Source organism: Giraffa tippelskirchi, chromosome 4 (genome assembly GCF_054371585.1).
Source record: "Giraffa tippelskirchi isolate mGirTip1 chromosome 4, T2T-mGirTip1v1.2.pri, whole genome shotgun sequence".
In the NCBI taxonomy this organism is placed as follows: domain Eukaryota; kingdom Metazoa; phylum Chordata; class Mammalia; order Artiodactyla; family Giraffidae; genus Giraffa; species Giraffa tippelskirchi.
The window spans coordinates 203777342-203791591 of NC_137278.1; the positions used below are offsets into that span (position 1 = coordinate 203777342).

General features: G+C 54.6%; 1 protein-coding gene across 1 annotated transcript in view; it reads left to right on the forward strand.

The window, feature by feature from the left end:
* Positions 1-352: 352 nt before the first annotated feature.
* Positions 353-14250, forward strand: part of CACNA1I (calcium voltage-gated channel subunit alpha1 I) — a 111728-nt gene continuing 97830 nt past the window's right edge. Inside the window, exon 1 of the mRNA XM_081590202.1 lies at positions 353-585. Coding sequence (XP_081446328.1) covers positions 353-585 — 233 coding nt within the window. The remainder of the gene's footprint in view (positions 586-14250) is intronic.

Here is a 14250-nt window from a genome sequence, read left to right on the forward strand (position 1 = left end):
AAATATACAACTCTGGTCTCATTGGAAAAAAACAAAAACCTTACAAAAATATCACAACTGTGTTCTAAGAAGGTTTTATTCTCTCCACATTTCCTCTCCTCTGAATGAGGTTCACCAAGGTTGACCAGATCTGCCCCAAGACCACCAGCCTGGAAGTGGATTCCAACTTGGGTGCCGCCAGGCCCTCGACTCTTCTGACCCTCACAGCCAGAGTGTGGGCGAGGGGTCTGCGGGGCTTGAGGCTGGGCTGTCTGAGCTGTGTCTCCTTGTTGAGGGAGGCGGGTGCCAGGCTCGCCCCCCCTGCCAAGTGCCGCCTCTTTTTCTTCTGCAGGGCTCCCTGCTCAGCACCAACATGGCTGAGAACTCCCCGCTGCCCCCTTCCCCCACCACAGCCCCGGTGGCTGAGCCCGGAGTCACGGAGCAGCTGGGGCCCCAGAGCCCCCCTCCCTCCCCTCCTGGCCCAGAAGAGCCCCTGGATGGAGTTGACCCGGAAGTCCCTCACCCGGACCTGGCTCCTGTTGCCTTCTTCTGCCTGCGACAGACCACTAGCCCCCGGAACTGGTGCATCAAGATGGTGTGTAACCCATATCCTTTGTGGGGCCTGGGTTTATCTGGATTCTGCCCGGGGCCCCGCTGGTCCCTCTGGACAGGAGGCCTGCGGCCTGGACTGAGGCTGAGAGGCTGTGGTGTTGGTGAACTAGCTCAGGTGCTGGGCCTGGGAGATCTTGGACCATGGAGCTCTGACGGATGAGGACCTGGCGTCCTGCTGATGTGAATGTTCTGGAAGTTGCTGATGACCGTGGGGGGTCAGTGCAGTGTCCATCTGGCTCAGGAAGCCCTCGGGTGTGAACTTTAGGTCTGCAAGAGGAAACAGAGTTAAGTCAGACCCTGGCCAGTGGCCCAGCTCCCAGTGATCGAGTCATTCGGGGGTCGGTGACCACAGGGGTGATGAGAGCCTGACAGGGATCCGTGGGCCTGGACCATTGGCAGGTGACCCCGACACACAGGGTGAGGCTCTGCCCACCGTGCCTCCTTACAGAGCTTCCTGCCTCCACTTGCTGCCTCTCCTCTGCTTGGATCACCCCCTGATGAAGACTGTTCACCCTTTCCCGTGGTCTTGGAGACACAGAGCAGAGTCCTAACCAGCCCCCAGGCCCTGCCGCGCTCCCCTCATTCTGCCTCCCCTGCTGTTCCAGGCCTCAGGGCCTTCTCACCACTCTCTCCTTTGAAATGCCTTCCCTTCCCTCTTCACCTGGCCAAATCCTTTGTTGCATCCTTCAAATCCCCAATTAAGTGTCACTTCCTCAGGGCAGCCCTCTGTGGTTTCTCCTCCACCTCTCTAGCTTGTTGTCCTTTAGCTAGTATGGGACTCAGAATCTGACACTGTCTCCTCCAGGGTGCTGTCAGGTGCCCAGGACACAGACCGAGCCCGTCTTTTTGACTGCAGGACCCCAGCACCCAGCACAGTACCTGGCACATCGTGGGTGCTCCTCCAGGGTTCACTGGGCACATGTCTCCATAGTGAACAGAGCAGAGGCTCCATCACGGGGCACTCAAGCTGGGCTTTAGAATCTTGGGGGGATATAGTGGGATTCTTTGATCCCGTGCCGAGGGCTCCAGGATTCTTTCCCAGCCACAAACCTCCCTCCCGCCCCTCCTTCCTGGGAGCGAGCTCAGGGAAGGAGCATTGCGTAACCCAGTGTTCCTCAGTGCGGGCAGGGGTGGCGTTTGTAGTGTGATGGTGTTGTGTGGTCTGAGCTGTCCTGCACAGCACAGGACCTTTGCTCTTCCTGATCCCTAAATATTGGTAGGGAGCATCCCTCCATTATTGCGACAACCAAAAGTGAGCCATCGCACCTGCAGACGTTGCAGGAATCTGCTCTCCATCAGGAACCCAAAGGAACTGTGGACATGGAGGTGTCAGGGTCAGGCCAGCAGGGAAAGGCTGACCCGCAGGCCTGGGTGGGAGCAGGGCAGTGTGGGAGATCTGCCCGGGACAGACTGTTCTGAGTGCCGGTGTCCCTGGTGCTGAGGGGCCCTGGCTCAGAGCCAGCTGCCCTTTGAAACTTGGTGCTTCCTGACTCAGCTCCTCCCCCAGCCCAGAGGCAGGCCCTGAGTCACCTCCTGACTCACTGGAGAGACAGAAGGCTGCTGGGACCCTCCGTAAGCTGGCGAGCCGGGGTGGCAGAGGTCCATTCACGCAGAGGTCAGCGCCGTTCCTTACCTGGCCTGGGCCTTAAGCTCACACTGTCAGCTGGGTTTCAGCTGGAAGGACTCTGTATCTGAAATGTCAGGGGGTCCGTCGTGCTGTTTTTTTTTTTTGAATCAACTAATTTATTTTAAAAAATATTTATTCTTTGGCTGCCGTGGGTCTTAGTTGCCGTCCATGGGGTCTTTGTTACATCATGCAGTGTTTTTGCTGAGGTGCAGGGATTCTGTAGTTGTGGTGTGTGGACTCAGGAGTTGCAGTGCCTGGGCTTAGCTGCTCCATGGTGTGTGGGATATTCATTTCCTGACCAGAGATCGAACCCACATCCCCTGCATTGGAAGGCACATTCTTAACCACGGGACTGCCAGGGAGGTCCCCTCCTTGTGCTGTCTGACTCATGGATAGGTGGCACGTGGAAAACATTGGGGACCAGAGTAAGACAGACCCATGGGCTGCTTCTGCCTGTTATTTGCTGTGTGACCACAAGCCGATTTCTTAACCTCTCTGAGCCCCAGTTTCTCCATCTGTTAAACAGAGGTGTTATTTACCCATTTTGCTGGATTGCACTGAAGACCAAAGCAGTACATAACTAGCACATGGGAAAGCAAATCTTTGTAACGTAGAAAGCCACGCATGTGGTTATCACTCTTATTACCTGTGCCCAAAAGTGATCAGGGCCCTCACTTACATCTGAGTAAACACTGCTCGTGGTAGATTCACCAAGACACTGGGCATCACATCTTTAGATAGAACATAATGCCTTCAGAAGGCTTTGTTTCTGGGGAAAATCAGATTCTATCTCTGTGATTTAGGTAGATTTGTGCCAGTTACCATGCTGATACCCATGCCCTCATCCGTGCAGACATTGCTAATCGATCACAGCGTCCTCCAGCAGGGCACCCTTGGCAGCATGACTAATCAGTTTGAAACCCGTTTTCCACCCTTGATTAGACTTTGACAGCCTTTCTTAAGCATGTCACCGGCGGCATGTGGGAGAACGGCCAGTGGTGGGTTGTATGCACTCGAGTTTCCTTTCCCTGAGCCTTAGTTTTCTCATCTCTGTGATGGGCCAATTAAAGACAATTAGAGATGGTTCTTGCAAAGCACCCAGCCATGTGTCCAGCCCAGAGGTGGGCTCAGGGGAGGGGAGGTGGTGATAATAACAAGAGCTGGCACTTAAACTGTGCTGAATGCTTTGCCTACAGTATCACCTTTTTAACCCTCATAACCACCCCCAGGAGGTAGGTGCTGTCAGAGCCCCATTTACACATGGGGAAAGTGAGGCTCAGAGAGGGTGACTAACTTTTATCCAGGTTTCACAGCCAGGATGTGGTAGAGCTAGCACGAAAGCCTCAATCTCTCTGAATCCCCAGGCTCAGCTTTTATTCAGGACACGGCTGCCACCTTCAGAGGCTGGAGACAGGTTCTCCACACTCCACCGGAACAAGGATGCTTTGCAGTTCCGGGCGGCTGGACGAGGGTCTTCCTGGGTTCCAGCTACTACCTTTGGCAGCCACCTCACTGTGCCCTGCCAGGGGCCACCCCGCCGGAGGAGTGTTCTCAGCCCACTGCCTCCCCGCATGCCCCTTGCTGCTGCCTCCCCCATGCCAGCCTGCGCTGAGCCAGCGCTTCTGCTGCTGTGTGAACCAGCCATGCATGGTGGGAACCAGTCGGCTGTGAAGGCTGCCTCTCTGCTGGGCAGAGAGAGGGCGCCAGCCTGGGCTGGGAAACGGGAGACACCAGCTACCCGTGACCTTGGGCAAGTCACTTCCCCTCTTTCGCCCTCGGCCTCCCTGTCTGCAGGAGGGGCTGCCTGGGGTGCCCGTTTCCCTGCTGCCTTTGTCAGGAAGTGTCCCCGTGGTGTGCGGGGACGGGGCTCCGTGTTCCTGGTGGGTGGGCGCACTTGCTCTGTGCTTTCGTGGCTGTGGTCCTGGTTCTCATCTGCTCCTCCGTCCCACTTCTGTTTGCTTCTGGTGCCCTGCCTGGCTCTGCTGCTAGGACTGGGGATCTGTGGCCCACCTGGCTGAGGCCTTGCAGACCCCCTGACCTGGGTCATCACAGGGCAGGCAGGAAGAGACAGGGTGCATTTGCTCATCACAGCCCTGCGGTGTCAAGCCTTGTGCTGTTTGCTGTGAGGTTTCCGTGAATTTGCTGAGGTGGGCAAACAGGCTCTTGTTCATCCGTCCTTCACTCACCCATTCATGAGCTGGGTCGGCAAGCCTTTACTGAGTGCCTGCCATGTACCAGGCTCATACAGAGGCCAACTATGGCCATTTTGTGCAGTGGAGGGTTACTCTGGCTCCCTTGGAGAGATGCTAGCCAGGAGACCATCATGGGAGGGCATCTGGGGAGGCTGGTGGCTGAGGGTGCTGGTGGGGCTGGAAAGAGCGTTCTGAGTGGAGGCATGGCCACCTTGGGGTTGGTGTTGGAAGGACACAGAGGTGACCCCAGGGACTGTAGCTTGGCTGAGCATGAATGATGACCTTCTTGGCCAAGGGGCCTTTGTCTTTGCTGAGCCTCAGTTTACTCATCTGTGAGATGGGAACTTCAGCGACCCCTAGTTGGGAATATCAGGGGTTCCAGTGAAAATTCCAGGGCAAGCTTTGACCAGGCAAACTGTTAAGTGTGGGGTAGCAGCTGTGTGCACCTTGGAGCTGATGATGGAGCTGATGTTGGAGCTGGCAGGGAGCCACTTGGGGTGACTTGGATGACCTGGCTCAGGACAAGGGTTCTCAAGGTTGGCGGGCAGCTGGGTCCCATGTTTGGATGATGGTCTGAGAAGCCTGTGGGCTGGGCTGAGAGAGGTGCCGACTCCTGCAGGATGGAGGGAGAGCATGAAGTTTGGGGAGTGAGGGGGAGAAGGCCTGGAAAGCCCTCGCCACTGGAAGAGAAATGGGTCGTCACCACCCTCCCATCACCCTGCTGCTCCTGCTCTGGTCATTTAGTCCATCCCCCTGCCTCTGGTGGGCTGCCTCTCTGCTGCATCAGACAGGGCCTGGGACCAATTGATAAGTACCTTTTGGGTCTTCTGGGGCTCTCAACTGACTGTCAGGAAGTCCTCTTTAATCTAGCCCCCACCCCTCCTGTCCTGAGCCATTTCCCTGGGTCGGGACAATTGGGAACCTGGGCCTGTATTTCTCCACCTCTTCCTGTCTAAACAGGTGGCCTCTGGGATCTCACCCCTCCTGCCCCACTGACAGTTGGCATCATCCTCCTTCCTCTTTCCCGCACGGTGGAGAGAACCCCCGACCAGGAGCCCAGAGCGCAGTGCCCTCCGATGAGTGCCACTTTCCTGCATGCCTCTCTCCTCCCCACTTGCCTTCATCCTCAGGGGGTCCTGGGCTCCCGGTGTGGACACGGTTTGTCATCAGTCAAGTGCTGTTCCCTGCCCCCTCCCTCCCTCGCTGCCTTCTTCCATTTGTTTGCTTATTCATTCCTCCCTCAGAAACCTTCAGCGGCTCTCTCACCCCCAGAATAGTCTCACTTAGCCTGGATTCGGGGCCTTCCACCATCCACCTGGTTGGCCTCCAGCCGCCTTTCTGCTGTTTGCCTTCACACACTCTATCCTGAAGCCCAAACACGCTGCTGGTGTTTCCTGACACCCCTGCCTGCCCGTCTTTGCTTACGCTGGGTCTGCCCCCCAAGACACCCTCTCCCCCAGTCTCCATGGTGCCAAATCCTGCCAGCCCCACCAGCACCAGCTTCCTGGCCACCGCCTGCAGGAAGTTTTCTGGAATCTCAGCTTTTTCCTCTCTAGACTCCCACAGTCCTTCCCTAGCCTCCCGCCTCGGGGGATTGTTGGTGGCTAGCCTTGTCTCCTCCTCCAGTGGGGTCTCAGAGGGCTGGGCCCATGGCTCTCACTTGACTCTCTCCAATGCGCAGGCATCTCATCGCTTCCCAGTTTACAAAGTACTTTCCCACTCAGCACGACCTCTCAGATACTCTCAGTTTCTTCCGTGCGGTGCCGGGGCCAGAAGTCGGCTAGCTCCCCATTCTACAGCTGGGAAGCCTGAGGCTGAGGAAGGGAGCCTGACCTGCCCGAGGTCACATGTTGAGTAGTGGACAAAGTCAGCGCAGATTGGAGCCCAGGACTCTCAGGCCAGGGCCTGCTCGTGGCTGGGGAAGGGGTTCTTTCGGGGAGGGTATCTCCTCCTTTTTTAGCCTTGGCCCAAAGGGAACGTCCAGACGGATGGCAAATGTTGCTGGAAGAAGCAGCACATGTCTGGGAAATTGTCCGTTTCCCTCCATCTGGCATAGAGAAGGTTGTTTTTCTCAGAAGTACAAGTCAGCACCAAACTGTGCCCTGGGGATGCTCATGGTGGTCAGAGTGGATGCTGCACACTCATTGATCAGCAGGGTGGACCTGACAGCCAGTCAGAGGAGCCTGACTGGGCCAGGGAGAGCCCAGCCCACAGAGCAGTCTCAGGTAGTATCACCTGGATATGTCTATATAAACAGCTACAGGTGCAGAAGCTGCCCCTGACCCAGCCTAGGAGGGTTGGTGAAGCCTACCTGGAGGAGGGGACGTTTGGCTGGGTCTTGCTGCATGGGTAGGAGTTTTCCAGGAGGGCAGTTGAGGAATGGTGTTTTAGGCAGGGGGACTAGTGTAGAGAACAGGGAGGAGTTGAGTGTGGCTGGAGTGGTGTGAGGAGGGGCGGGATAGTAGGATATGAAATGCCAGGTTAGAGCTTACTCTCCATCTGTGGGCACTGGGGAACCGCCGAAGGATGTCCAGCAGGGCTAGGGCATGTGTAATTTCGTTTATTAGAATGGTTCCTCCTGGAGCAGAATGGAAGGTGCTTGAGGGAGAGAGATTAGGGTCTGGAGACCAAGCAGGAACCACCTATAATAGATATAGATCAATCGATTCAACAAGCATTTAGCGAAGCCCAGCTTCAGTAGTGTTGGACACTGTCCTAGACAAAGTGGAGGGCTATTTAGCTATGTTGGGTGGGGCCACGGTGTTCCAGGCCTGGCACCTAGCCTTGGCCCCCAGAGACCCCAATCTGATGGGGGAGGCAGAACCACACACCCAGATCATACTCCAGTGAAGAAAAATGGGGTAAAGACTGGGCAGAGGGACCCTGAGTGGGCTGTGGGCACCAGGAGGCTGGTCAGTCTGTTCTGATTGGTGAGCTGCAAGAGCCCTCCGTGGACAAGGAGCGGGGCAGGAGAGACTTCGATGGGGGAGAAGAGGGGGACGGGGCATGATATCCCAGTTGAGGAGACAACCTGGTCAGAGGCTCCGAGTCAAGCTGGGGGTCACCAAGGTCACTGATTACAGTCTGGGGTCTGGGCTGGGAGACCAGAGGAGTGGGGTCTGAGCACGGAGGGACATTCGGGGTCTAGATTCTGGAAGGCTGTGCCAGAGAGGACGCTGGTGATCCCTAAGGGCCTCCCATGTGCTGCTGGGTGCAGCTCAGGTCCCTCTCAAGACTGCCCATTCGACAGCCCAGGCTCAGAGAGGGGAAGTGCTTGTCCAGACCACCCAGCCTGGCGGCGGCTGAGGGGGCTTGGGGCGGGGGCCCAGGGCTGTGTCACCAGCCCCTCAAAGCCCCCAGGTGAGCCCAGCTGGGAAGCCTCGTTGTGACTGATATAAAGTGGGCAGATTAGAAGAAGGGCTGGCTGGCTAATGAAGAGTCACCCCCCTCCTGGGGCATTTAAAACACGATTGGATTTTTACTTGTCTGACCTGCCTGGGCTGCAGCTTCGTGTCAGAAGCCGACTTTGACCTGTCACCTCCCTCAGACTGCCTCCCGGTCCTGTTGGGAGACAAATGGCCCCAATAGTTTCCCTGGAAGAGAAATCGATATGTCTTTTTAATCCTCCAGAATGTCTTCCTGCTCATCTCCCTCCAGCTCTCCTATGGGGCCGCCATCCACGTTTCCTTCCCCAGCTGCCCTGGGGAGTCCTGTGTCCCCTGTCTCCCCGCAAGTTCAAATCCTGACGCTGATGCTGACTGCTGTGTGGTGCTGAGCAAGCCACTTGACCTCTCTGGGCTCCCATTTCTATCTGGCTCCTGTACATAGATGAGAAAGCAGAAGGAGAAGGCTTGGCTGACTGTGAGATTCTGTGTGAATATTGGGGGCTGGGCTAGGGGAAGAGACCCAGCCCATGTGTAAGCCCTGTGACCTCAGGTGGTCACTCCTCCTGTCTTCATCTCAATTTCCTCATCCCCCTCCACCACCAAAAAAAAAAATACAAAAACAGGATTGAGCAAAGGGTTGAGCCGTATCAATGGTGATTTTCAGTCGGGAGTGGTTTTGCCCACGGGGTTTGACAATGTCTGCAGACACTGTTGGTTGTCAGAGCTCCGGGAGGGTGTACTACTGGGCGTTGTTGTCTTTCAGTCGCTAAGTCGTGTCTGACTCTTTCTGACCCCATCCATGGACTGCAGCACATCAGGCTCCTTTGTCCTCCAGTATCTCTCAGAGTTTGCTCAAGTTCATGTCCACGGAGTCAGGGATGCTATCTAACCATCTCATCCTCTGCCTCTTCTTTTTTCTTTTGCCTTCTACCTTTTCCCAGCGTCAGCGTGTGCTGCTGGTTGCCAGTGGGTGAAGGTCAGCCATCCTGGAAGCACAGGTCAGCCTACAACACAGGGTCCTCCATCCCTCGAGGTCAATAGTGCTGAGGCTCAGAAGGTCCCTGAGATCTCCTGAAGCTCTGAAAGTGTGGAAAGCATGGAGCTGAGGGTCTTGTGAGGAGGGCTGAGATGGAGGGAAGCTGAGGACGATCACGGAGAGAGAAGAGGAGGACGGTGCAGAGTCCCAACTGGCAGGGTTTCTTGTGGTCTCCTAGACTTGAGTTTGAGTCCTGGAGCTGCCATTTACTAGGAGTCACATTCTCAGTCACCCCCCTCCTTCCACCTACCCGCCTTCCTTTGCTTCATGCGTCCATTCATCCAGCCACTCCCCAACCCACTCATCCATCCATCCACCCATCTATCCATTCATCTTCTCATTTCTTCATCTGTTTATCTGCACACCCACCCACCTATTCACTCAATCCTTACATCTGTGCATTTATCTACCCACCTTCCCAATCATCTACCCATTCAATCATCCATTGCTCCAACTACACAAAGGCCTCCCTCTCACCCTCCTACCTACTCATCTATCAACCCATTGACCCATCTATCCATTCAGTTATTTGGCAAATGCTGAATACCCAGCCCAACCCTCTGCTGGGCACCATCACTCTGTCCTTGTAGCACTTACAAGACCCCTTGTATCTGACTCCTTATTCTCACCTTCTGCTAGACTGTGAGCTCCCTGAGGGCAGGCTCTGTGTTCCATTAATGCATGTCTCTTCTTTAGCCTTGACCCTCAGCCCTGCACATAGTAGGTGTGCAGCAAAGCTTTCAGCAGAGCTCATCCTAGTTAACAAGGTTGGAAGTGGAGGTTATACAGACAGAGAGGAGCCTGGCCAAGAGCTCTTACACAATGGAATGCTGAGCCAAGGAATCTGGAAATTCTCTGGAAGGCTTTTGGTTCTGGAGGAGCCCTCAGACTGCTGCGTGGAGGATGTGTCAGAGAAGGCAGGGCTGGAGGAGGAGCAGGCTGTTCACAGACTTAGGAGTGAGAGAGTGAGGCTTGCCTGAGGCAGTGGGGTTCAGAGTGGGGGATGGAGAGGAGAGATTTAGGGGGTGAGATGGACAGGTCTCTGAGATGAACGTTGGCGGTGAGGGGAAGGAGGGCTCTGAGGGGTTCTAGCCTGGACAGGTTGCAGGATTTGTGGTGGTTGGGGTCATCGTTCATGGGGTGGGAAGTTCAGGGGGGAGTTTGGTGGTCTGCAGAGAGGATGATCTATCCCATTTTGGACATGATGACTTTGAGGTTTCCTGGAACATCCCAGAGCAGTGTTTCGGAGGCTAGTTCATCAAAGTGAGCCTGCGGCTGGGATAGACTCTGGACCTGTCAGTCCAGGGTGGGTCATTGAGGCTGTGGGAGTGGGTCTGGGTGTGGGTTCGGTGGATGGAGAGGGAATCTCAGGGGGCTGGGGAGCCCGAGAAAGGCCAGCATTTAAAGGGTGAGGTCCACCAAGCAGGATGAGGGTCTGTCCAGGGGCTTGTGGTGTCCCCAGCGCCCAGCAGGAGTTTCTAGAACAAGGGTCTTAAACTGAGCTTCATCAGCTTGAATTGGGACAAGCTGCGTGTTTGGTTTCATTGACTTCCGACTGAAATGTAGCATTTCTTTCTATTATGAACAGAGGCGACGGAGCACAATGGGGTTACTGGCAGTTCCTGCGACTGTCACCAGCAGCAGTCACCGATATTTTTGAGCCACATCACGGTTCCTTGTAGCGCTCTGGGAATGTCATTGTCATTCTCCCCTGCTTCCCAGACACACAGGCTCAGACCCTCCCCTGGCTTTGGTTATTCATTGTGTTGATAACGGAGCACACATAGTTCAACATCACAAATTTGTTTTTCTAAAAAATATTTTGACAACTATTTTAACATAACTGGCTTCCTTCCTTTCTAATACTAAGCCTTCTTTAAAAAAAAATTATGCACTTAAAAAACAGTATTCTGAGAAAGGGTTCATGAGCTTCCCCAGGAGGTACAGAAATGTTTAAGAGCTGCTGGTGCAGGGAGAGAGTGGGTCGGCCGTGCCCAGTGCTGCTGCCCCCGGGGGGGCGCGGAGGCTGGTGGTGGTGTGTGGCATGTGTAAGCCACACATACACTTTGACATGTGTAAGCGTGGGAGGGGCTGTGGTGCTCCGTGGGAATGCACATGTGAACATGTACACATGTGTGGTGGGGGACAGGCCCCCAGGAGGCCAAGGAAGAGCGTCATCACCCTCTGACCAGCCCTCACCCTGTCCAACCACATCTCCATTAGTGTTTGCTCATAATTTCTGGAGGCGGCGACCATGTCATCTTCATTCAGGGTTTCCAGGGTCACTGTGGGCCAGACAGAGGGGGTGCTCAGTGAAGAGGGGCTGAATATGTGAATAGTGAGTGATGGATGTTAGAAAGGAGAGGAGGGGGAGTTCGAGGTGGGGAGGGGGGCTGCAGATCCCTTCAACACAGAAATCCCTCTTTAGCCTCCTTGATGCCTCCAAGTGACGGGCACCTCACTCCTTCCCGAGGCTGTAGATGCCCTGAGCTGCTGCTCCAGGTGGGCCTCTGGGCACAGAGAGGGTTGGATATGTGCTGCCTTTGGAGAGCACGGCCTGGTTAGGGGTGGGAAGCCGGGACAGACTCACACGCTGTCAGGGGGACGTCTGAGGCCCTGTAAGTGCCCAGGGGAGGCCTCCACACCCCCTACCTAGGGCTCCAAGAGGCTCCCCTGCAGGTGCACCTTCTTGTGAATGGGCTCCTGAGGCTGGGTCGGCTCGCAGACAGTGGGACCCTGGTCCCCAGGGGCCTTCCCTGCTGTTCTCTTCAGCAGTGGCTGAAGTGTGGTGTCTGTTGAGTCTCCTTGGCTGGAGCTTCCTTCCTGTGGACCATCCACTCCGGTTTTCTTCCAAGCTGGCGGCCCTAGTTCCCTTGCCACTGCCTCCCCCACTCTGGCTGTCTGCACTGGACACAGAGGCCCGCTGGGCATCTGGAAATCAAAGACTTTGGTCAAATTCAATGATTTGTCAAATTACAGAGACTCTAAGAAGTGCGCTTGTGGGCACCAACACTCTTTCTAAGGGATCTCAGCCCACTGAACCTCCATAGCTTATAACTAGAACCAATCAGCCTGGGGAAAGACTGTGTGTCATGTGGGAAGCTCCCTGTCTCTAGAGGTATGTAAGTGGAAAGAGGATGAGGATCATCTGCCCAGCGGGTCCATTCACTTGTTGGAACAATTTTCTGTTCAGCTGAACCACTGTGTCACCTTGGCAAATCCTGCCATCTCTGAACCTTCATTTTCTTTCCTTTTTTGGGCCACGCCATGAGGCATGTGGGATGCGAGATCTTAGTTCCCTGACCAGGGATCAAACCCATGCCCCTTGCAGTGGAAGTGGGGAGTCTTAACCACTGGATCACTAGTGGAGACCTAGGACCTTCATTTTCATATCTGTAAAGTGGTTGTAATGATATCTGCCATGCCCATCTTCCAAGGCTGCCACAGGCTTGGACAGAAGAAATTCTTAAATGAAGACAGAATGCTGCGAGGTTCAGATCCCAGTTCTGTTGCTTGCTGTGGCCTTGGGCAAGTGAAACAGGGGTGACACCCCTCCTTTGCAGGGTTGTGGTGAAGGTCTTGTGGGGGGTCCATGATAGCCGGTGCCCCAGCAGGGGTTGTGGCTTTTTAATTGTTGCATTTCATATTTCCCTCTAGCTGTAGCTTGGCATCATTTTTTGTTACACTTTTTATTGTGATAAAATGTGCATGCAATAGAGCTCGCAAATCTTAATGTCCAGCTCAAGGCATTTTTCCATGTAAACACACTCCTGTGACCTCACTCCGTCCAAGAACATCTCCAGCCCCTGCAAGCTCCCTCACCCTACCTGCCATGAATTCTGTCTCCTCTAGAGTTACTGCCCTTCTGCCCTTCTTTCACTGTTGTTTCGCTTTGCCTGGGTTTTCCCTTCATATAATTGAACTTGGACACTCTTTGCTCTTCTGGCTCCCGTTACCAGCATTAGGCCTGGCCGCTCCATCCATGCTGCTGTAGTAGTTTGTTCTTTTAGATCACTGAGCAGTGTTCCATCAAAGGAATGCGGCACAGTTTCTCAGCCTTGGCACTGTGGGCATGCCGGGCTGGAGAATTCTTTGTGGTGGGGCTTCCCTGTGCACTGTGGTGTGTTGAGCAGCATCCTTGGTCTCCATCCACCAGATGCCAAGAGCATCCTTCAAAACCCAGTTGTGACAACCCAAAACATCTCCAGACATGGCCGCATGTCCCCCCGGGGGCCCAAATCATCTCCAGCTGAAATCTCCTGCCCGACTCGTTCTCCTGTCGATGGACACTTAGATTGTTCCCAAGCTGGGACTGTTAAGGGCAACACGTGCCTTTTTGTGGACTTATTTGGGCATTTCTCTGGAGGGTGTGGACCCAAGAGTGGCAGAGCTGGATCCTAGCATGGGCTTATGTTTAAAGTCACCCTTCTTTTTTTAAAGTTTAAAAACATATTTATTTATTTAATTTATTTTTGGCTGTACCTGGTCTTCATTGCTGCACAGGGCTTTCTCTAGTTGCGGAGAGTGGGGGCTACTCTCTAGTTACGGTGCATGGCCTTCTCATTGCAGTGGCTTCTCTTGTTGGTGATCACAGGCTCTAGGGTGCTCAGGCTTCTGTAGTTGTGGCACATGGGCTCAGGAGTTGTGGCTGGTGGGCTCGAGAGGGAGGGCTCAGTAGTTTGCGGAACATGGATTAGTTACCCTGTGGCATGTGGAATCTTCCTAGACCAAGAATTGAGCCCGTGTCCCCTGTATTAGCAGGCAGGTTCTTAATCATTAGATCCCCAGGGAAGCCCTCTGTTTAGTTTTAATAAATGCTGCCAAGTAGCTTTCCAGAGTGGTTGTGGCTCATAGAGATAAGTCAAATGAATGAGTGAGTAAGTGAATGGATATCCTCTTTAAAGCCCAGGGCCTGTAGCATAGTCGACATTCAAAATGGTAGCCACTTCTAGTACAGTGCATACTACATGGCCTCACACCACGGCGGGTCCTAGAACAGGTAAGCACTCTGGGCACCTCCAGCCTGGCTCATCTCAGTACACTGACGTACAGGCCAGGTATACAGTAGGTGCTCCATGGATGCTTGTGAACCTGGCCTTGGAGGAGCACAGAGCTGGCCCAAGAACAAGGGTCTGGAACCTCAGGCCCTGATCTATGAAGGCCCGAGGCCTGGGTGCCCATCCTTGGATGCCTGGGGACAAACAGAAGAGGGAGCTCTGTATAGGGGCAGGCCCACCTTCCCTGCCTCCCTGGTCCAGGAGGATGTAGCTTCCAGCCTGCTTCTTCCACTTGATTTATTTAGACAACCGAAGTGCACGCCGGGAAATGGATCTGATTTCAGATTTGACAAAAATAAAAACAAACTTGGCTGCCCCAGCCAAACCGAGCACTCCCATCCCCTGCCCACCCTCCCAGAGC